Below are 23,576 nucleotides of genomic sequence, written 5' to 3'. Positions count from 1 at the left end.
TCTAAGATGGAGGAGCTACGCGGAGGGTCGCGACACAACGATGAGTTTCAATTACAAGATGGACTTTTGACTCGTAAGGGTGCCCTTTACGTGCCCACCGACGATCTTCGAGCCAAGGTTCTGCAACAGTTGCATGACGCCCCTAGTGCAGGCCATTTCGGCAAAGAGAAGACGATGGAGTTGGTGGCTAGAGACTTTTGGTGGCCCCAGATGAGAGGAGAGGTGGCGGACTACGTCGCCAGGTGTGATATCTGCCAGAGGTCCAAACCAGTGCACCAGAAGCAGGCGGGATTGCTAGAACCGCTGGAGACACCGCAGCAACCATGGGAGAGGGTAGCGTTGGACTTTGTTACAGACCTGCCCAGCTCCAGAGGTAAGACGGCGGTGTTAGTGGTGGTGGACTTGTTCACCAAGATGGCGCACTTCATCCCTTGTGCCAAGGTGGCGACGGCAGAACAGACCGCAAAGCTCTTCATCGATCACGTCTTCAGAGTGCATGGACTTCCGCAGTCCGTCTTGTCCGACAGGGGGCGCCAGTTTGTTTCCACTTTCTGGCGAAAGCTTCTGGGCATCTTGCACGTCAAAATCAACCTGACATCGGCGAGGCATCCACAAACCAACGGTCAAGCGGAGAGGGTCAACGCGATCATGCAGCAGTACCTGCGGTGCTACGCCAACCAGCGACCTGCGGCGTGGGTGGACTATCTGCCGATGGCTGAATTCGCCTACAACAACACGAAACACGCTTCCACCGGGGTGACGCCTTTCTTCGCGAACAATGGCCGTCATCCCAGAACCTTCCCGAGATTTGCGGCACCAGGAGGGGGGGGGCCTCAAGATGCCGACCAGTTTGCAGCGGAGTTGCAAGAGGTGCACGAGGAGCTGCGGAGACATTTGGAGCTGGCAAAACAGGCGTATAAGGTGCAGGCCGATAAGCACAGGAGGGCGGGAGAGGACATCCAGGTTGGGGACTGGGTGTGGTTAGCAGCCCACGCGATGCCGGCCAGGTCATTGGCCAAGAAGAAGTTAGGACACAGGCAGCTAGGGCCATATCAAGTTGAGGCTAAGATCAATCCGGTGGCTTTTCGTCTAGCCCTTCCGGAAGGTTCCAGGGTGCACCCGGTCTTTCATAGGTCGGTGCTCACTCCCTACAAAACCCCACACAGGTTTCAAGAGTCAGGAGCACCCCCAGAGCCACGTAGGAGGGCGCCTGAGAGGGGGGAATCGCCAAGACCAGGACCTCTTAACGAGGTCACAGAAATACTGGACTCGAGATGGGGGGAGGAGGGAGTTGAATATTTTCTCGCCAGGGAGGGCACACCAGCCGCTGCTAATAGTTGGGTGCCAGGCTACGAGTTAGACGAACCCCTTTTGAAAGAAGAGTTCCATGCACTTTTCCCACATAGACCCATGCCAGCTGAGTACTTTGATGACTGGCTTTTCACACCCACATTGTCAGATAGCACGTTCAGGGGTTTCTCTTCCCCCGAGGAAAGAACACCAGAATCAAGCCCGCCCAGGGGATCGTGCTCGGGGGTGGACACGGAAACCCCTTATTGGTGGGAGGAGCAGCCAGAGGAGGAATGGCGTAAGAGGTGGCTGATAGGTCCTTGGCGGGCAGCACCGGAGGAAGTAGCGATGGAAGCAGAGACTGAGAAGCATTTGGGGGAAGAACCCGACTTCGAATACACTTACACAGAACTGCCAGCAGAGAACATTGACGTAGACGACCTGTATCCTGAGCCTACCCCCGAAGAGCCGCAGTTTCCACAACCGGTCCCCGGCGAGCGGGAGGGGGGAAGGGGGGGCTTCGAGGGGGGGATGGATGTCAGGGTTTCTGGGAGAGAGGAGGAGATGACAGAGGAGACGGAGAGCGAGTGGGAGGAGGGGCAGAAGGATGAGGAAGAAGATGATGGAATTCTGAGGGAATCCACGAGTCTGAGCAGCGAGTCAGAGGATTCTCAAAAGGGGGTTACCTTAATCAAGCAAAGGGGAGGAGAAGGGAGAAGCGGAGAGGAGCCCAGTGGAAGACAGAGGAAGCAAGAGACGTCTCAGCCGGAACGGAGTAAAGGGGGTGGAGTTGTCAGTCTCTCGGAGGGAGCAGGATTAGGAGAGAACAGAGAGAGGGGGTTGGAGCAGGGTGTTCAGCCGGAAAGGGTGGAGAGCAGAGCAGGGGGTGGTGTAGCGGTCGAAAGAAAGGTCAGCAGCAACGTACGCGCGCCAAGTTCAAACGTAGAGGCGCGCGGAAGTGGAGAGAGCTCAGGGGAGGAGCCCGGCCCTAAAGCCAGAAAGAGGGGGGAAGAGGCGGCAGAGGATTCAGCCTCAGGCGAGTCACGGAGAGAGGGAACCCAGGGGGGCAGGAAGACCCTGCGGAAAAGAAAGGAGAGGAAGAGGTGGTCTAGAGCCAGGCTATTAAGTTGGTGCGGAAGAGGGGAGGAGTCAGAGGGGACTTCAGCGGTCTAACGTGGCAGACGTACGGCCACAATGCTGAACTGTATGAGAAGCAGAAATCTTCAATAAACTTTTCCTGTAAATAAGCTGCAACGGAGTGAGGTCTCTTGTGAGCTGGGACCAGTCCTGGGTGGCCGTGACAGATGACCTTTCAAAATGCCAGACGCACAAAAACTGCAAATGACAAGGGGCAGATCGTGTGAGCGGGTTTGAACATCCCTTGACATTACTTGTTAGCTATTTGTTTAGCTATCAAGCAACTTTGAGTGATAGTGTGCATGTGTGGGTAAGGATGGGCCAAGCCCATGACCTAATCTAAGTCACTAATCCACATCCCTTGCCCTTCACGTTGGGGAAAGAGAGGCAGGTATACGTGAGCCAGTGAAGGAGGGAAAGTTTTCTTCTCCTTCGTGTAACCTTGCTGTGTCTCCCTCCAAAGCCATTTTAGGAAGTACAAGCAGAAAACAAATGGGAAATTAGGAGGCTAGGGGGCGCAACCAGCTCTCACCACTACAAAACATCAATGTGAGACTTTGCAGTTGCACCAGGAAGTATCCGCAAATAGGCTTGCCAGCCTACTGGCACCAAATGACTCTAGCTCTCTAGGGAACAGGATGCCTGCAGTACACAGACCCTTTCCCTGCCTGGAGCTGTTACTTGAGATCCCAGTTTGGAGAAAGTAAAACACAGGCATCTCTTCTGAGCATTGGCAAGAGGGAGCACTGCTTCAGTTTCTTACCTTCCCCATGGTAAAGGTAAAGGGACCCCTGACCATTAGGTCCAGTCTTGGCCGACTCTGGGGTTGCGGCGCTCATCTCGCTTTATTGGCCGAGGGAGCTGGTGTACAGCTTCCAGGTCATGTGGCCAGCATGACTAAGCCACTTTTGGCAAACCAGAGCAGCGCACGGAAATGCCGTTTATCTTCCCGCCAGAGCGGTACCTATTTATCTACTTGCACTTTGACGTGCTTTCGAACTGCAAGGTTGGTAGGAGCAGGGACCGAGCAATGGGAGCTCACCCCATCACAGGGATTCGAACCGCTGACCTTCTGATTGACAAGCCCTAGACTCTGTGGTTTAACCCACAGCGCCACCCGCATCCCTTCCGCATATACTAGTGCAAATGAGATAAGCCAGCACCTCTTCCCCAAACCCCTTTGTGTGTGCTACAGGGCTATGGGGGTTGGTGTTAGGCATTATTTATTACCGACTAGTAAAGTCAAGCTAACAAATGTGAACTCCTGATCCAGAGCCTTGCACAGCTAATTCTGCTTCCTCTAGACATTTATTCTGTCATGGCTGGTATTTATTATTCCAAACCAGTACACAATCAGACACTTTGTAACCTATGTTTATCTTGGGAGATATGGGCAGCACGATAATCTCACCTTGGCAGGCAGTGTCTTCGCTCCAAGCTTCGGGCTGAACGACCACCACAGCAGTAGAGTTCTAGGGGTTGCAAGATAAAAGAGAAGAATGAGGAGGAGGAGGCGGCATATACTGGATCAAATTTGCCTGCCTGTCTGCAGCCAGAGATACTGTTGGGACAGGTTGTTCTTCACTTTGCTGCAGCATTGCAATTCAACAGGGAGTTGAGGAGAAACCTTCCCCCTACCTTCCCAACTACACAAAAATTAAGCAAATATGTTAGGAGCCTCAGACAGTGCCAGAGAAACCAGGCTTGAAGCTAAGGGTGGCACAGGGGTGGTCTAAGGGCACACTGAAAATTGCACTCCCCCAACACATGCCCATGAATGCATGTCCTCTCAGCATCAAATTGTCCATAGCTCTTTGCTCCGACAGCAAGTGAGATGTCACGGTCCTATATAGTGTCAGGTGTGTGTGACTTGTGAAAAGCAAAAATCAGCAGGTCACATTCTGCCACTGAACTACACATGCCTGATATACACGTTTCAGATTAAAACATTCCTGGCAGCAGCGCTAGGAAACAAACTGCTATCTGACTGATGTTTGGAGCAAAGGTGGGGAGCTTTCTTCAGGTCAGGGGTTAAATTTCCTTGTGACCAGGCTTTTAGGGGCTGCACAGGTGTGGCCAAAGTATGGCATGACCACCGTTGGTGCGGCTGCCCAACTCTCTCACACACATACTCTGCACAGTACTGAGCTAGATGCTGGTCTGACTCTGTATGCAATTAGAACCCCATACATACACCCTTGCTCAACACAGGCCATGGGTCGATAAAGTTGAATAAAAAACAAGGCAAGCCAAATTCATCAGTGCTTCCAAGGAATTAAAGGGGGCAAATGGAAATGCTCTCCCTCTGTCTGTCTTGTTTCTCACACACACTCAGATTGGCCTACAATATTAAATCCACACTTACTGTTGAATGTGAGAATAAGCGAGGTTCTTTCACAATAGAGGCACCGGACAGCTCTACCATCCACTCCAATTGTTCTAATTTCCACCCAGCGGGAAAGAGAGACACAACATCAATATACAATGGTAGAACAGGTTACCCCAACCAACATCAGACATACACACATTTCCAAGCCCCAAATAGCTCCTCACATCTGCTGGGAGATATACGGACATTTTATTTTTATCAAACTTTGGGAGATTCAGGAGTTGTTTTCCAAAGACATCACTGCCTAAATGAATCTGGAAAGGTGTGGGCTGTGACACCTTATCTTGCCATTCCTTATGACAGTGGTGGGGAACCTCCGCAGGCCAAATCAGGCCCAGCAGCTGTCTTAATCTGGCTTGTGAGGCAGTTTTGCCCCAATTCGCCGCAAAGGAAGAATCAGGAACCTTAAAGTGCACTCTCAAACAAGGTTTGTTGCAAGCACTCATTAGCTGGCTGGCTGGTGACGGCAAGCTCCTTTCGGATCAGCTGCATTACAGAGTTCCCAGTCAGGTAATGCAGCTAATTCCTGCTTAAAGCAGGGCTTACAGTGATGCTGCTTGCAGCAAGTCTCATAAGGAAAAGCTACCTTTGCGCCACCCCCACCCCCCGTTTGATTTCAAACCACACAAGCAGCTTTGCTTGAATTCGTGTTGGTCTCCAAAGGAAGATACTTTCATGATGTCATGGCGATGGCAGGTGGCCACCTGTCAAAGTCACCTGCTGGGGCTGGGGGACATCAAGATCTGGTCACTGGCAGGGGCGCCGACTTATAAAAAATATTGGGGGGGCGGGGGCCCATACCGACTAATAAAAAATATTGGGGGGGCCCAAGACCTCCAAACCGCTGCTGCTGGGGACGAAAGGGGCGAGCCCCGGGCTGCCCCGACCTTAAGTGAACCTGTGAGGGCCCGCCCTTTGCGGCAACCGATTGGCTGCCGCCGTGGGCGGTGAATATTAATGAGCTAGGGGGAATCCCCGCTTCTCGCGGGGCTCCGCGAGATTGTTGATGGGTCGAGAGCCCGCAACCCCACCCCCTCTCTAGATCAGGAGTGGCTTTGTTTTAACTCATTACTGAATGTATTTTAAAAGGTAACTATCGTCAAACAAGGAAAATAAAAAATACCAACATAATTTTGTGATTTTACAAAGCATAATATAACTAATAATTTTCTTAAATTATTGGGGGGGGGAGCCCCTCCAAACAAATTTTTGAGGGGGTTCGGGCCCCCTCAGGCCCCATGGAGTCGGCGCCTATGGTCACTGGTCAGATCCAGTCTGCCCCCCACCCCCCGCCTGATAAAACCAGAAGCAGAATAAGTTATACAAAATAAGGAAAGAGATGCAGATTAATTTGCAACACTTATTCGGGACACAAAATCATTTTTTCCTGGGGCACAATATGAGCAGAGCATACATTTGCCCAGCGTTCCAAAACAATGACTGATCAAGCAAGGAAATCTCAGAGTGCTGTGGTCCGGTCCCTCTTTCGACAATATTGGACAATTTCATCGGTGAATGAGCACGATCAAAGATAATAGTAATCCTGCTTCACTTTACAAGATTCCTTGTCTTTGAACAACGAAAAGGAACTCAAGAAGAGGGATTAACAGATCAATCTATTTCTGAGCCATATCAATTTAACAGGTGTTTACTCATGTTTGTTCCATTCCATTTCTGGATTAATCTTCAGCTTTATTTTTTTTAAATCCATACCAGAATCTGTATGCACTAAAATATGTATTTTATCACAAAATAAATATTTAAATGTGGAATTCATCTCACTGCATATATTTCTAAAATTATTTTATCCTGAAATACTTTTTTATCTTGAAATACTTTTTAAAATGCCTCTGGGTACTTTTGTTGAGACAAGAACTATCAAAACAGTCAGATATGTGTGACACCTGAAAGATAATTAACTTTCCAATCTGTATTTTAGTCTGAGAAGTGCAGATTAGACCCATTTGCTTAAATGTAAACCAAACACAATTCTTCTCCATCCCCAGTAAGGATTCTCAGTGGCTTGTATTGTCTGGGTTGTTTTCAAGCTCTTATCAACCTCTCTCCCTTATCGCAATCTCCTCACCTGGGAGCATGTCAGTGAATGGCCCGTAGCAGCATATTTCTAAGCCTTGGAAAAGCTGGAAAGGAAAGCAGAAGTGTCAGAAGGGGTGTGCAATGAACTCTCAAACTAAGGAGCTCAATATGGGTATGAACTATGTTATAGGGGTCTGCTCAGACCTGAGTATGTACAGCTAATATGATCCGAGTTAAAAACCACACCAGGCATTTAGATAAAAGATGAGCGCTTAACTAAACTCTGTCTCCATCTAAAAGTGCAGCATTTTTCTTTCCATCCCAATCAGTCTTTATGGTGACAAGGCAATGCAGAACAACAACAAAAAATAATAATACAGGCCAAACTGGCAGGCCACTACATCTTCAGGTCGGGGGTGGGAGGCAAAATAAACAATTCAGCCAAGCAGAATCAAAGCTTTGCAGCAGGATCGTAAACACAATTTGCATCAGTTACTAATTATAACCCCCCTTCACTCCTTGAAGAACTAGAAATTAACTTTCTCTCTATAGCAACAGGGCAACATGACTTTTTATATTCTGCCAGCCTCTTCCTTATTAGTTTTTAATAGTAAGAAGTAGTCAGAGGGTTCTGAATATAACTATTTTTTAAAAAAGATAAGAGCCACCATACATGCTTATCAATGGTATTTCATTTTCAGGAATTACAAAGTGTCAATCACACACTCATAGGCAAGCACCGTTAAGCATTTCTGTAAGGGTTACTCAGGAGGGTATAATCTACCTGTTTGCACTTACCTTACAGCCATAGATTCTTCATATTTCTCCCCCTTATTTACATCATTATAAACCACCCACCATTCAAAAATATTGTTGCGGTGTACAAAAATTAATAAAAACAAAACACTAAGTTAAATCAATATGTTAAATCCACATGTAAATCTAGCATGGACAAGATCCAACAACACTGTCCTGAAAAACCTTTTAAGAAGTATTGAAAGAGGTACAAATTGAAAGAACAAATTGTTGGCACTATCCTAATCTGCAGAGGGAGGATATTCCAAAGAGTGGGTGCCACCACACTAAAAGCTCTGCTGGGTGGGGAGGACCTTAGGAGGAGCTGGAGAGAGGCATAGTCTCAAGACATTCCTGTGAACTGTACAGGCCTGATACATATTCCCTTGTATAAATGATAATGGTTAATGGATGCACACCTTTCCAACGGGAGATTCCCTTGCTCTTCTGGGTCCTTGATGGTTTCTCCCATTGATCATGTCTCCTCTAACTTCAAAGTCCTCCTGGAAAACGAAACACATGAAATGAAATGACAATGAAAGTCTGGTTTGGCCAGTTCTGAAGCAGGAAAGGAATGCTTGCACTATAGAAGGTGGAACCCTCTCTGTGAAAATCGAGACAGAAGGAGAGGGTTTTTTGGAGGGTGGGGGCTATAGAGACAACAGCTCTCATTGCACACTTAAAATCAAATAAATGTTCCTTTAAAAAGGAGACACAAAAAAGTAAGACACAACTGGAATGAATAACTGGATCTTCACAGAAAGCAAAACTCTGAACTGTTTACAATGTTCACTGGAATCTTGAAAAGTAGAAGTTCAAGAGCTTAGAGAGGAATGGAACAAATTCAGAACATGCTATACAGTCTAAACAAGTGGTTCCCAACCTTTTTTTGGCCATGCCCCACCTAAGCATCTCTAAAATCCTGATGCCCCCCCCCCCGTGACATATAATTCTTATTATTCAAAAAGTGAACTCCTATTTACATGGAGGAAGCCTAAAAGGTCATTAACTGTTAATAACTCATTCTCAAATTGGCTCCCTTTAAAAATCAAATTGCCCTCCTGTGGAGCGTGCGCCCCATGTTGGGAACCACAGGTCTAAACAACTGTAAATTGCTTTAGAATCTAGACAGAATGCTTCCTTAGATTCAAATTAGAGAATGATTCACCAAAAACTGGTGTTTCAAGTGCAGTAAGCTCCTGTAACTTGTACGCATTCAGCTTTACGTGCACGGCAAAAAAATAAAAAGGGGTGGAAAGGAGGCAGGGTTCTAGGGAAAAATGAATTTGGAACCCTACTTGCCATTCAACCCAATGGGTTTTGACTATACGCGATTTTGGCTTCAGGCGCAATCCCTGGAATGTAACCCCTGCGTAAGTTGTGGGAAGGGATTGTGTAATTCACACAGATGCTGGAGGTATAATGTTGGAAATGCCTTTTCCAACAGAGAACCATAGAATCGTAGTTGGAAGGGACCCAAGGGACATCTAGTCCAACCTCCTGCAATGCAGGAATCTCAGCTAAAGCATCCAATAAATTATTTATACGTATTAGCATTTAAATACCGTATTTTTCGCTCTCTAAAACGCACTTCCCCCCTCCTAAAAAGTAAGGGGAAATGTGTGTGCGTCTTATGGAGCGAATGCAGGCTGCGCAGCTATCCCAGAAGCCAGAACAGCAAAAGGGATTGCTGCGCACCGATCCCTCTTGCTCTCCTGGCTTCAGGGATAGCCATGCAAAGCCTCTTGAGAGCAGCAGCAGTGCTCCTACCTCTTCGCTCAGGAGGCTTTGCGTTGAGGCTTCCGTCTTGGGGTCCTGGCTTCTGGCTTAGCCGTGGGCAGCCACTTCCAGGCCGGGGGAGCCTTCATCCCGCTGCTCTGAAGAGGCTTCGCGCAGCTATCCCAGAAGCCAGAACAGCAAGAGTCTACCCCAGCAGCCAAATCCCTCTTGCTGTTCTGGGATTCAAAATATTTTTTTTCTTGTTTTCCTCCTCCAAAACATAGGTGCGTCTTATGGTCTGGTGCATCTTATAGAGCGAAAAATACGGTAAACAGAAGGCAAAAGGCCACCTTCGTTAGTGGCCCTTCCTCCTGCTCCCCCATTCTAAGTACTCTGCAAAATGCTCACATATAAAAAATAGCAAAAGAGCAGACACCAGACATACCTCATTAAGAACTCTTCTTTCCTTCAGTGACTGTACAACCCCTAGGACAGATCAGGCAGAAGCATACTATTAATTATAATGATACAGTAAATAGCTCTTTTTAGCACCTGCCACACAATCGTTAGTTCTTACCTCAAGATACAAAATAAATAAATAAATACTGCATCAATGTGGTGCAAAAGAGCAAGCCCATGTTTAAATAATACTGCCTGCTGGCAGTATTACTGTACACTGCTGGAAACCTTATCCTCCCCACTCCTTTGAGATTTCAAATCCATTTCCTTCATGAATACAAATGCTGAACTAACTGAAACAGTTTATGGCTTATTTCCAGAGAACAAGGGCTGGTCCTGCCAAGAGCAACTCTAGGTGGGTTGATGCTTTAAAGAAATTCAAAGGGTCGGGGGGGGGGTGAGAATTCAATGACCTGTATGAATTAGGCAAAACTAAATCAAATTTACATCTCTTTGCTTGTTTCCCATAGTTCATTCTTTTGGAGAAGTGCACTGAATCCCTAACTTCACAAATAACAACAACAACAATAATAATGATTTTTATTTATACCCCGCCCTCCCCAGCCAAGGCTGGGCTCAGGGCGGCTAACAAGCAACAAGCAATAATATAAACAAGTTGAATGATTACAACTTAAAAACAAAATTAAAATACAACATTAAAATATTGAAATGTAGCCTCATCGCAGGAGGAGAAAGGAAAAGAAAAAAGAGAGGGAGAGAGGGAATCAAATTGGCTCCAAGCCAAAGGCCAGGCGGAACAACCCTGTCTTACAGGCCCTGCGGAAAAAAATCAGATCCGGCAGGGCCCTGGTCTCATGAGGCAGAACGTTCCACCAGACCGGAGCCAGAGTTGAAAAGGCCCTGGCTCTGGTTGAAGCCAATCTAACTTCCTTAGGCCCCGGGACCACTAGGGTGTTGCTATTTATGGACCTTGAGGCTCTCCGTGGGGTATACCGGGTGAGGCGGTCCCGTAAGTACGAGGGTGCTAGGCCGTGAAGGGCTTTAAAGGTCAAAAGCAGCACCTTAAATCTGACCCTGTACTCCACCGGGAGCCAGTGCAGCTGGAAAAGCACTGGGTGAATATGCTCCCATGGCAGAGACCCCGTGAGGAGCCTCGCTGCGGCATTCTGCACCGGCTGGAGTTTCTGGGACAGCTTCAAGGGCAGCCCTGCATAGAGCAAATTACAGGAGTCAAGCCTGTATCACTATGGCCAGCATCTTTTCTCCTTGATTTCACCACTGTCCATATTTACTGACCACATCTGCTAAAAGCGGACATTCTCAGGATGGTGAATTCTTTGCCCAGTGCCAAACTCCACACTTGGATGATGCAAGTGGGGTGGGAAATACAGAGCCTACACTTTGCATAAAGAGACAGACAGACTAAAAACACTGAAAAGGTAGCTTCTGTTTTGGGGCCAAGCTAGATAAAATGTGGGCAAATTCAAAACATGCAGTCCCCTCCAGAGGTTGTTGGACTCCATAGATGCAGCCAATGGTCAGGGATGACAGGAGTTGGCAACCCAACAATTTTCAGAGGGCCACAAAGATACCAGAAGCTTTATGGCACTTGTATGTTTCCACCCTCCCTTGGCCACATCATGCAAACAGCCAGTGGCGTAGCGTGGGTTGTCAGCACCCGGGGCAAGGCAAGTAATTTGCACCCCCTAACCCGTGGATTTGCGCCCCCTAACCTGTGGATTTGCGCCCCCTAACCCTAACCCGATGTTGCGCCCGGTGCGGCCGGCCCCCCCTGCACCCCCCACGCTACGCTACTGCAAACAGCAGCCTGGGGTGGGGGACAGAAATTTAGATTAGGAAAACAGTTCCTGCGGTGTGGAGAAAGATTGCCGCTGCTCCCCCATTTGGCCTCTCAATGACCGCTTTGAACTGGGAGCCAGTGTGGTGTAGTGGTTAAGAGCGGTAGTCTTGTAATCTGGGGAACCGGGTTCGAGTCTCCGCTCCTCCACATGCAGCTGCTGGGTGACCTTGGGCTAGTCACACTTCGTTGAAGTCTCTCAGCCCCACTCACCTCACAGAGTGTTTGTTGTGGGGGAGGAAGGGAAAGGAGAATGTTAGCCGCTTTGAGACTCCTGAAGGGGAGTGAAAGGCGGGATATCAAATCCAAAACTCTTCTAAAAAACCCTCAAAAATGTGGGAGACCGCCAAATGTTTCATCTAGTTTGGGTTTTGCATCCTAAACATTAAATTCCCTGTGGCAGTACCCGGGCTGAGGAACACCCTGTCCTGAGCGGACTCATAGCCAAGAGCCTGTTACCTCTGCCTGATTATTCTGCTGAACTTTGCCAAGAGTGCAAGGGGAGAGAGTAGAGATATTTCAATGAATGTTCACACTTACAATGGTAGCTCACCACCCACTTCCGTCCAGCAATACCTAGGAAGTATTTCAGGGTCCGCTCGCAAACCAGATCCTCATCTGAAGATTAAGCAGAGAGATCTCAATTAGTACTTAGGCCCGGCCCTGCCTTTGGAAACCTTGTAAGAAGCTTCTGCAAGAGAGGGACTGTGAGCAACACCGTGGGAGATGAGTTTCTAGGACTAAGGTGAAACTGTGAAGCTCCCTTGTTAATTTTGCTAGTGCATGCTGCATGTTGTTTAAGTAATCTTGTTCTATTTATAGTACTGAAATGTGGTGGCTTGTTTGGCATGTTATTATATTTGCTATTGTTTTGCTATGTTATCATGAAACTGTTTTTGTAGTGCTTGTTTGAAATGCATTGTTGTAAGCTTTGTTTTGAGCAGGATCTCCTTTGAGGAAAAGTGGCATTCAAATAAAATTATTGGGGCATCCCCAAGGGCATGGGGGTAGGTCCAATGGGATTTTTAAAAATGTTTTTTCCTTTGACAGCAGATCCTCCTGCTGAGTAGTACCTTCAAAAGATTGCTAGGTGACAGGGGGAAGGGTGCCAGAGGGAGGGAAGATGGCATGTGGAATCAAGGGCCCAATTCTTTGGATCTTGCCCAAGTACCGTATTTTTCGCTCTATAAGACGCTCCAGACAAGACGCACCTAGTTTTTGGAGGAGGAAAACAAGAAAAAAAATATTCTGAATCTCAGAAGCCAGAACAGCAAGAGGGATTGCTGCGCAGCGAAAGCAGCAATCCCTCTTGCTGTTCTGGCTTCTGGGATAGCTGCGCAGCCTGCATTCGCTCCATAAGACGCACACACATTTCCCCTTACTTTTTAGGAAAGAAAAAGTGAGTCTTATAGAGCAAAAAATACGGTAGTCTGACAGGCAAGCAACCCTTAGAAAGTTCTGCCAGGTACATGCCAGAATGTTGTGCAGATTCACAGGATGCATCAAGCAGGCTATAGCAGCGCTTCCCAACCTTTGGGCTCCAGCTGTTTTTGGACTACAACTCCCATCATCCTTAGCTAGCAAGACCAGTGGTCAAAGATTATGGGAATTGTAGTCCAAAAGCAGCTGGAAGCCCAAGGTTGGGAAACACTGGGCTATAGCACCTTTCAAGATCTAAACTGCTTTTTGGAAAGCGGAGGAGGGACATTAGTCTCCCTCTCTTTTTGTTTTCCAGGAATTACCTGGTTGATCCATTACTATCACCTTCTCAGTGGTGATACAAAACCAAATTATGCGCCAAGGAAAGCTACCCTTGGCAATCTGAAAAAATGAAGAAATAAAACAGCATGCGTGTTTGTTTTTGAGACATAATGTATTTTGTTAGCCACAGGATAAGACAAGAAACTATACTACTAGAAAGCTGCTCAGCTTATTTTCCTATCCATGAGTTTCCTATAACTTGTCAGCTTTTGCAGTTTATCTCTGCAAGCCACGTGGGATAGAAACTTGCATTTAATAATAATAATAATAATAATAATAATAATAATAATAATAATAACAACAACAACAACAACCACCTAAAAAGCTGAATTACCAAAGCAAAGCGTATGCAGCCCTCTCTATCTACAAGGAACAGGAAACAAAACTATAGCAGGAAAGGTCAAGTTTGGATTTTGACTCAGAACTCTCAAAGCCCCATTCAACACTTCCTCAACATTGCTGTGCTAGCTCAGACCAGGGGACATCTAATACAGCATTCTGTGTTCAACAGTGGCTAGCCCCATGTATCTGGGAAGCTCAGTATTTGGTAATCAGAAAAAAACATCTCTGAGCTCGTGAGTTTCAATAAGCAATCATAATTAACGGTTGTTGGTTCTCTTCATGCAATTATTAAATTGAACTCTGGCAGTCTTGACAGCATACCTACCTATTCATCCACTTTATGTGGCAATGCAGATGGGAAAGTTCTCCTCTGGGTTCTCAACTCACCTGTTTTCATTACTACATGAGTTGTTTCATAAGAAATCTTATTAGACCAAGTGCTCTCATTTTTCCTGGCAAACATCTGTACTAGTCGCTGGAAATAAAGCAAATATTGGAGTTAGAAATTATTGATTTTATCAACACATTGCTGTCTTCTCAATAGAGCCTCTAAGAACTTTTAAAAGAACATACACCCTCCTTTTCCCGTAACAATGTCCAAGGTAGCTTACAACATTAAAACAACCACAGTAAAACAATAATTAAAACTAAGATTACCTAGACTCTGTGCCATGACTGCTACTTGGGTAACCAGGTTCATGGCCAGATCCAGAAGTACCCTCACACTATAAACCTGACTTTTCAAGGAGAGTGCTACCCAGTTCAAGAGAGATTGAGCTGCTCTTCCCAGATCAGAAGTCCTACGGATCAGGGTCGCCTCTCTGTTGTTTGGATTAAGCTTCCATTAGGATCTCGCTCAACCATATTCACATATAAATAAATGATAATTTTTTTTTTATTTATACCCACCCTTCCCGGTTCAGAAAACTGGGCTCAGGGCGGCTAACAACAAATTTAAAACACTTAATTGTAGAAGCAGAATAAAATACAGTATAAAAACATGAATAACAATAAAATCCAAAGTTCAAAAAATCAATTTGGAGGAAATCCATCTAATAAGCATTAGATAGTCACCAGGGCTAGCTGGCTGAATTAGTCCTACTTGGGCCAGCGAGGAGGCCAGGGGAGAATTAGCTGTGGGGTCTCAGAGCGGGTAATCTTCATAAAAGGGGAGGGAAGGGAAATAAAAGATCAGCCTGAATTCAAATTAAAGGCCAGTCGGAACAGCTCCCTCTTACAGGCCCAACAGAAGGAGGTTAAATCCTGAAGGGCCCTAGTCTCATGGGACAGAGCATTCAACCAGTCAGAGCCATCACTGAAAAGGCCCTAGCCCTCTAAACTATGGTTATTCATGGACCTTAAGGTCCTCTGCGGGGCATACCAGGAGAGGCGGTCCTCTTACTGACTACAGGCCATAGTTTAGAACAGCATTGGGGAACCTGTGACCCCTCAGGTATGGTTAGACAACAGCTTCCATCATCCCTGACGCTTGACCATGTTGGATGGGGCTGTTGGGTGGAGTCCAACAATAGCTGGGGAGAGACAGTCTACCCGTTCCTGGTATGTAACTACTGGAATGTGGTGGAATGGGGTGGGGGAGGGGGGAAATGGAAAGGGAGAGACTATTCAGTGCCGTCCATATATTGGTGACATCACTTCCAAAACATCTCCAGCAGTTTCATGTCAATGTTAAATAGCATAGGGGACAAGATGGAACCCTAATGTCAGGATGATATGCATCTAGATCAGGCTTCCTCAACCTCAGCCCTCCAGATGTTTTGGGACTACAACTCCCATGATCCCTAGCTAGCAGGACCAGTGGTCATGGATGGTGGGAATTGTAGTCTCAAAACATCTGGAGGGCTGAGGCTGAGGAAGCCTGATCTAGATAATCCATACCGTCTGGGAAAGCTGAAGTTGAGATGCTACTGTACTCAAGAATGCTGCTGAAGAATGGAACATTAGAGACTGGCCAGAAATTATTGAATAAAGTGAGATTAAGCACTTAAAAAAATAAAGGTCTCGCTAATGTCGCTTTCAGTAGTTGGTTCTTGGAAATGACACTCTCTCATAAGTTTACCACTCTCATTACCCAGGTAGGCCACTTCTGTTGGACCTAATAAAAAGTATTATGCTACTCTTTCATAGTCGAAGTAGTGGCAATTCCCTTCCCTAAAACAAGGAAAGAAAACCCAAAAGCCCTGCTTACTACAGCAATTTTAGATTGGAGTCTAAAAGTTTTACATAACTTTTCTGTGCTGCCAAAGCTGGCTAAGAAATATTTTGATTATGGCTTCTTTAACTATCAATTTTTTTACAGACCTGCTAAAAAATAAGAATGGACTGAGAGTTTGTCAATAATATTTCTCAAAGCAGGCTGCATGGTCTCTCAGCACCAGATCCTAGATATAAATTCCATGGTTTTGAGTAGTTTCTTAGATGGAAACTGAGAAAGGTCAGGATTTGAATTGCAGCCTCTGAGCCTTGCCCTAAATATGAATCATACTGATTTTACCATTGAAGGAGTGCTTACCAACTCGCCCTGGTTCAGACCCGAGGCCACCAGAGACATATTCTTCTTGCTTGTCAGAAATGGCCTCTCTGAATTCCCTTTGCTTGTGCTACAATGTGTGATTCGTGACAAGGGGAAGACTGGACTTCCTTGTGCACTATGCCTCAATGCACTTTGTCTTCCTGCATCAAGTGTGGCAGCAGGAGGCCCCATTGCTGTCTCTGTGGCCAAAAGGCTGGAAATCTGCTCTTTAGACATTGAGGACCCTGGAGTCCCTTGCATGTTTCTCACAGGGGTAGAAAAGGCAAATTGGAGGCCTTGTTTACTTTCAGAACTCAAACCTGCTTTACTTCCTGAAAAAGAAGAAAATATATCCATTAGAAAAGCATTTCCTTCCATTTTTGGAATGGATTAAAGATCCATCACTTAGACCAGTCATTATCAGCCTAACATACTTCCAAGGCCCCATGGATGCCAGAAGTACACTTCCTTTCTTTACCATACCTAAATTTACTGCAATGCTTTCAGAATATGAAATATTATCATGCAGTATTAACTGACAGTTTGTATTGTCTAGGTACTTATGAAATTTTTAGAGTATAAGTGCCTGCATTTTATTTTAAGAAACACAAATATACCAAGCATTATAGAGGAGCTGCAAGCAAAGCTTTATTATATGGTCATCAGTAGTAGTATGTAGACCTCAACATTATCTTACAGAAACTTAAGAAGCTTTAGAGAAAAAGCTCAGAAAATAAATGTGCTTAAATGTAATTTAAGGAACAGCAATATCTTCTCTACATTCTATTCCTGATAGTTTCACCCTTGAGGAGTTAAAATGTTTGTGAACATTCTTGGCAGCTCTTGTCTGTCACTGATGGACATGTTTTTAACCCTATTATATACCGCATTTTTCGCCCTATAAGACGCACTTTTCCCCCTCCAAAAATGAAGGGGAAATGTGTGTGCGTCCTATGGGGCGAATGCCGGCTTTCCCTGAAGCCTGGAGAGCGAGGGTTTGGTGTGCACCGACCCCTCTCGCTCTCCAGGCTTCAGGAAGCTATCCACTAGCCGTGGGAGACCCAGCTCTCCCAAGGCTAGCGGAGACCTTGCCGGCACCCAGAAGCTTGGGGCGCTCTGAGCTCCGCACACCCCAAGCTTCGGGATTAGTGCAGTGCTCCGCTAGCCATGGGAGAGCTGCACGAAGTTGCGTGGCTCTCCCACAGCTAGCAGAGACCTTGCCGGCACCCAGAAGCTTGGGGCGCGCTGTGGCCCGCGCGCCCCAAGCTTTGGGATTAGCGTAGCACTCCGCTAGCCCTGGGAGAGCCGCGCGGCTCTCCCATGGCAAGCTGAGGCCTTGCTGGCACCCAGAAGCTTGGGGTGCGCTGAGCTCCGCACACCCCAAGCTTCGGGATTAGCGCAGCGCACCTGGGGAAAAAAATTCCCCCCCTTTATTTCCCCCCCAAAAAACTAGGTGCGTCCTATGGGCCGGTGCGTCCTATGGGGCAAAAAATACAGTACTTATCATTATCACTGATTTCTTAATTGCCTTATAGACAACCACTCCCAAGCTGATGAACATTGAGAATAAAGAAGAAAGTTAAACACACAAAAACAACAAATACATTAACAACAAAAGTGAAGCCATACAAAGTAGACTCCCCTGGTAATAACCCCATGTATCCAGCCAGGAAAGTCTGTTGGAACAAAAATGTTTCCAGAAAATGCAGGTAGTGGGCATCTGCTGGATCTTAACAGGAAAGATATTACACAGAAACAGGGGCAGCCATACTAAAAGAAAGCCTTGCTCTGGGTTACTGAGGAACAGGCTTCTGAGATCTTTGGAACTTTTACTGAGAAACTATCCCACAGCTATTTATGAAGTGTATAAGGGTGAATAAGAGATAGACTTAGTATAGGGTACTCTGTTTTTAGGTGAGTTGGTCTAGATTCTAGACCAATGCCTCAACCCTCCAGGTTTGAAAAAAAATAAAATGTTAGTGACACAGTTCTCAGCCAGTAACTTGAAGTGACATCAGTCTCTAAAGCAGCTTTAGTATTTTGCTGATTTATTATGAAATATTCATCATAAAATGTAGAACCGTATTAGTTCCTGACTCTGGAGAGTAGCTGCATCTTTAACGGTCTATAAAACACTCACAGTCCTGCATCAGTATATAATACACTACCGACTCAATACTCAAATTATACTTTGAATATTCAATCACATTGAAAAAAACACAAGGTGTCAAGTGATGCGTTTGGTGGAACTAATGATAAAACAGCAGAAGAACACGGAAAGAGCAGAACAGGCCTGAGGCAACGTTCTCTTCACTACCTTTTTTTTAAGCTTCTTATTTATGGTGTCTCAAAAGAGCTTTAATATATCTCTTCTCCCCAGAAAGTGATTAGAAAGAGGCAAAAGGTTTTTTTTTAATAGCCAGGAGAGACGCTGTAATTTGTAATCAAGCCATCAATAAATGTAATCAGGTTGAAGCTTTTATGAGGCGCCCCAAAATACTTTATACTGGCCTGAAAGCCCAAACAAGGGCTCTGTTAATTAAGTTGTCTTCAGTCTGTTTCCGAGCCCAGAGGAAGCTAATTAATCGATTTCACCGACTTAAAACTCAAACGTGCTATTTATAGCTATCTGAGGAATTGGCTTTGATTGGATTTGAAATTGCTGCAAAAACATTCGCCTGCAAACCAGTTCCATCAGGAGCAGCATATTATTCTCACACTAAGATAAGGTTCTGTTTATGTCTAAATGCAGTGGGCTTCTAAACCCAGAAAGACTGTCCCTAGAATCACTGGGGGAATTGGGATGAAAATAAACTAGAAAAGCACAGCAGACTCATGACTGCCATTCGAGAAGTTGCTAATCACTTTTGCAATTTATGTTAAAGATACTGGGTGGTATTCAGTTCAGTTTTACTCAGAGTTGTTGTTGTTGTTGTTGGGGTTTTTTGGCATCCATCTGTCTCGAGAGAAAATGGAGTGTTCCTCCAGGGGTGAAGCCAAACCTCTTCATTAGTTTGGCTAAGCCTGGGTGGTGTGTCCTGGGCTGCCCAGACAACGTCCCTCCTCTCAGTCTCACTGATGTGGTCCAAAGGAAAGTAGAGCAATACATTTGGCACAGTTTGGCTGAAGGGGTTGCTGAAGGAGGTGTACAAGGAACCAGCCATCAGTCTTATGGGTTTACTCCTTAGCGTTTTCTTCTCCCAAGGATACCCCACAGGACATCAGAGGTTTCGGATCAGAGTTTTCCTTCTCCTAGATGGGCTATCTTCCCAGGCCGAGCCCCTCACTCCCCTCTATAGCATGTACAAAAATTGCCTTCCTGACCACTGGACCCACTATTGGTTTCGACCGCTCAATCCACCAGAGACCGTCTTTGCATGCAGGGGAAGTCCCTAACTCACCCAGAGTTTGAGACCCTCACCTGGTTTAGTCAGCCAGTCGAAAAAGTTTCCTGGATGGTGGCCACTGTTGTTTGTTGACAGCTTCCAGAAGCCACAGGTGAGAGCTGAGTGCAGGGTGGGGACCAAAGGTAGACAAACTGCCCCAGGAGGAGAATGTACTACCAGAGGTACTACCCTCGCCTAACAACCCACACATCCACTGAAATTAATGAATAGGATTAAGTGAGGTCCATTAACTTAAGGTCTACTCTGAATAAAAGTTGGACACCACCAATTGTGTCAAAGATTGAAAGGTAAATCCCATAAATTGCTCCTTCAAACTCATAGCTGAAAACTTTTTCCTTTTTTAAGGGAAATTCCCTTATTCTGAATAGGATTCATTGCAAGAAAAGGGAAAAGTTGACAGCTATGCAAACAGCTGTGGGGAGCACAGACCTTGAACTGTGTTCAAGATAGCTCTAGACAGCCTTGCAGATGAATCTACAAAATCTGCTAGCCCACAAATATCACTTTCACTAGCATGTCTAGTCACACATAAAATAATCACTTGTTGCATATCAAGAGCATGAATTAGATAAAGGAACAGCTCCTCCAGTTTACAGATACAGCCATGCCCGGTCAGCTGGAAAATATTCTTATTTGCTATTAAGTGCGAAGGCAAATTAACATTTACAAGCCTGAGCTAGTTGAATGCCTGGGGGTAGGTGGGGAATTAATTAATCAACTTTCTCCCTTATTGTAGAATTAGGAAAAGCCCACCCTACTCCCAATTTCCTCCACGAATTTGTCCAATCTGCTTTTAAAGCCATCCACATTGGTGGTCTTTACTGCCTTCTGTGTGAGTGACTTTCATAGTTTAACTATGTGTTGTGTGAAGAAGTACTTTATTTTAACTATCCCGAATCTTCCTATGTTCAGCTTCACTGAACGCCCACAAGTTCTAGTGTTATGACAGAGGCAGAAAAACTTCCACTTTCTCCATGCTGTACGTAATTTTGTAAACCCCAATCATGTCACCTCTTTCAGGCCTTTTCTCTGAATTAAAAAGTCCCAAATACTGCCACTTTTCTTTATGGTGGTCACTCTATCTGCCTGATCACTTTGCTTGCCCTTTTCTGAACCCTTTCCAACTCTGTAATATCCTTTTTGATGTGAGGCAACCAGAATTGTGCACAATACTCCAAATGCGGTCACACCCCAAATTTGTATAACAGCATTACGATGTTGGCATTTTATTTCCAATTCCTTTCCCAATGCTTCCTAGCATGGAGTTTGCTTTTTCCACAGCTGCTGTACACTGGATCGACATCTTCATCAAGCTATCCACTACAACCCCAACGTTAGCTTCTTGTTGTGTGATGCTCTTTCAAAGCAAAGCAATGACAAGTTTTGAATCTTTGTCCTGATTTGAGTCCTCATTGGCTATTACGAGTGTGGGTGGAACTAAAGGAGGCAAAATCTTAAGGACTTTTGAGAAGTCAACTTACAGTGAACTCAGCTGTCCACCCCCAATTGTTACAGTCATATAACCAAGTCTGAAGGAGCCATATTTGCAAATAAAAAGGTAAAGGGACCCCTGACCATTAGGTCCAGTCGTGACCGACCCTGGGGTTGCGGTGCTCATCTCGCTTTATCGGCCGAGGGAGCCGGCGTACAGCTTCCAGATCATGTGGCCAGCATGACTAAGCCACTTCTGGTGAACCAGAGCAGCGCACGGAAACGCCATTTACCTTCCTGCCAGAGCGGTACCCATTTATCTACTTGCACTTTGATGTGCTTTCGAACTGCTAAGTTGGCAGGAGCAGGGACTGAGCAACGGGAGCTCACCCCGTCGCGAGGATTTGAACTGCCGACCTTCTGATCGGCAAGCCCTAGACTCTGTGGTTTAACCCACAGCGCCACCCACATCCCATATTTGCAAATAGGGGATTGAAAAATGCAAATAGATCAGATATGCAAAGATGAGCATACTCTACAGAATCACTGGCACTGAATGCAGATCGCAATGCCCTTTGGCAGTCAGCTCATTAAGGTGACAGTTACTCTGAACTTTTAAAAACGTTTCAGCTGCCTTAAAATTCTGGGTCATCTTGCTCATTTGGCATGGGCCTCATTCTTCCTCTTGGAAGTAGCTCTGTTGCTTTCTACTGCTGGTGTTTTACAGCTGGCTCCCCCACAGACCTCCCAAGAGAACCTTTGACCTGAAGCCTGGTGGAGATTAGCATTGCTCTGTTTCGCTTGCCCACCCTTTTGCAGAAGGCAATGATGCCTACTAGCCATAGCCCTTGTTTGCCTCCATAGGGTGTCAAAAGATTAAGCACTTGGGACCCTGCAACAGCAAAAGGTTATGAAGTTAGTCTAAGAGAGGGACCCGGCTGTGTTGTTGATGCAGCAATTAAACTGGCCTTCCTTGCCCAGAGGAACAATTTGAGTGAGTAGCAAATAAAAGCCCTGAATGAATGTGTACACTTTCTTGGAGTAGCATTTCTATTACAAATTTTATCAGTACACCAGGTCACAGTTCCAAAAGAAGGGCATCCCCTGCAAAGCCAAGGTAGCTTCTGGGCTTTATCTAGCTAAAGAAAACAAGCTAATGTGATACACTGTCACAACAATATGGGGATGGGAATGCATTTTAAAACCAATGCCATGGCAACAGAGCTCAAACTGATGCATAAACTCCTCTGTAAAAATGCAAAATTAACTCTGTATTGCATCATCAGCAGAAACTATAGCGTGGTGCTTTAATGGGCAGAAGAAACATTTGTTTCTGGAATTAAAGAGGAAGGATAAACAGATCAGAAGAGGGCAAACAACACTGGACTTGCTGAGAAGGTTCCTTCTCATCTTAACTGTGAATGGAGATTACTCCTCTTACTCATTCCAAAGGAGGAACTAAGAAAATCTTGGTGCTGTCCTTTCTGCTGAGACAAGGACCCCCAACTCAGTTTCAGGACATGGTACAGCCAATACATTAACAACCACCATAACTGTAAAAACACTACAGTACTAGAAAAAAGGGGGGAAGAAAGAGGAAAGGAGAGAAAAGGATCCCCAGACTCAAACCAAGCTGAACTGTATGCCTCGGAAGCCAAATGCATCATCCCTCATCTCCCCTATGACCAGCAGGGGAACTTGAAGGTGAGCCTGAGTACGACTGGATATCCTTCCACGTACTGATGAGAAGAAATATCCAGGGTAAGTTCAGCGCTCTGTTCTCTATTAGTGGAGGAAGATACCTAAACTGGAATGTTCAACTGTTGTACCAATATCCTGGTCTTTCCCCTCACTACTCAGGGTCTAAGGGCAAAGGGTCTGTAGGGACACCATTCTTACAAAAGCCACATCAGCAGAAGCAAGTATGTTGAACTGGTAATGCTTAACAAAATAAGAGGTGGCCCTGCTAAAACTCTTCCAATGGAGCATTTGTGCTGCATGCTGAAGTCGCATCACTGTTGTGGAATGAACTGTGACCATTGAGCGGCCATATGCTGTACATTGTAGGCTAGAGACACAGGGTTTACTCCACGTACCTATGTTAGCTTTGGAAACTTTCCTGCTTGTTGTGGAAAGCTAATAGGCTGTTAAGCTGTTTGATTACCATAGATTCATGTTTGTTGCATGTCAGGCTTGTACCACTCCTCTTTGGGGGTTGGGAAGAGGGGAAGTTTGAGCCTAGGAAAGGTGGCAGGAAGCAGAACCATGTGGCAAATGGTACTGATCTCATTAAAGTAGAGTCAGCTGTAGGCCTTGCTGCAAACTTGGAACTGCAAAGGTATGCACCAATCTCCTCCAGCAATGCTCTCTCTCTCAGAAAGCAACCGTGTAGCAAGACAGCACTGCCGACAAGAGTCAGCCAGGATACTCTCTGGGATCTGAATGTTGCTGGAAGAC

The 23,576-nt window shown here is 45.8% G+C and overlaps 1 protein-coding gene and 1 long non-coding RNA gene across 3 annotated transcripts in view; both read right to left on the bottom strand.

Moving 5' to 3' along the window:
* BRCA1 (BRCA1 DNA repair associated) overlaps nucleotides 1–23,576 on the bottom strand; it is a 63,634-nt gene that overhangs the window by 5,293 nt on the left and 34,765 nt on the right. Inside the window, exons 13-20 of one of the 2 annotated variants that reach the window (XM_081883766.1) lie at nucleotides 16,282–16,613; nucleotides 14,136–14,223; nucleotides 12,186–12,263; nucleotides 9,813–9,853; nucleotides 8,068–8,151; nucleotides 6,903–6,957; nucleotides 4,793–4,866; nucleotides 3,839–3,899 (exon numbers count right to left, since the gene is read on the bottom strand). In XM_081883766.1, coding sequence (XP_081739892.1) covers nucleotides 3,839–3,899; nucleotides 4,793–4,866; nucleotides 6,903–6,957; nucleotides 8,068–8,151; nucleotides 9,813–9,853; nucleotides 12,186–12,263; nucleotides 14,136–14,223; nucleotides 16,282–16,613 — 813 coding nt within the window. Of the gene's footprint in view, nucleotides 1–3,838; nucleotides 3,900–4,792; nucleotides 4,867–6,902; nucleotides 6,958–8,067; nucleotides 8,152–9,812; nucleotides 9,854–12,068; nucleotides 12,098–12,128; nucleotides 12,264–14,135; nucleotides 14,224–16,281; nucleotides 16,614–23,576 lie in introns of those variants that run through there. The other variant, XM_081883767.1, reaches the window with a different exon arrangement.
* Nucleotides 8,509–9,444, bottom strand: LOC309354421. The gene is made up of 2 exons (XR_014162283.1): nucleotides 9,347–9,444; nucleotides 8,509–9,305 (listed from the first exon to the last, which is right to left on the bottom strand). It is a non-coding gene; the product is annotated as an uncharacterized lncRNA (long non-coding RNA).

The sequence above is a fragment of the Podarcis melisellensis genome, assembly GCF_964234715.1.
Source record: "Podarcis melisellensis genome assembly, chromosome: 13".
Lineage (NCBI taxonomy): Eukaryota > Metazoa > Chordata > Lepidosauria > Squamata > Lacertidae > Podarcis > Podarcis melisellensis.
Note: the sequence above shows the minus strand (reverse complement) of the source record. Positions and strands in the feature narration are given on the sequence as shown.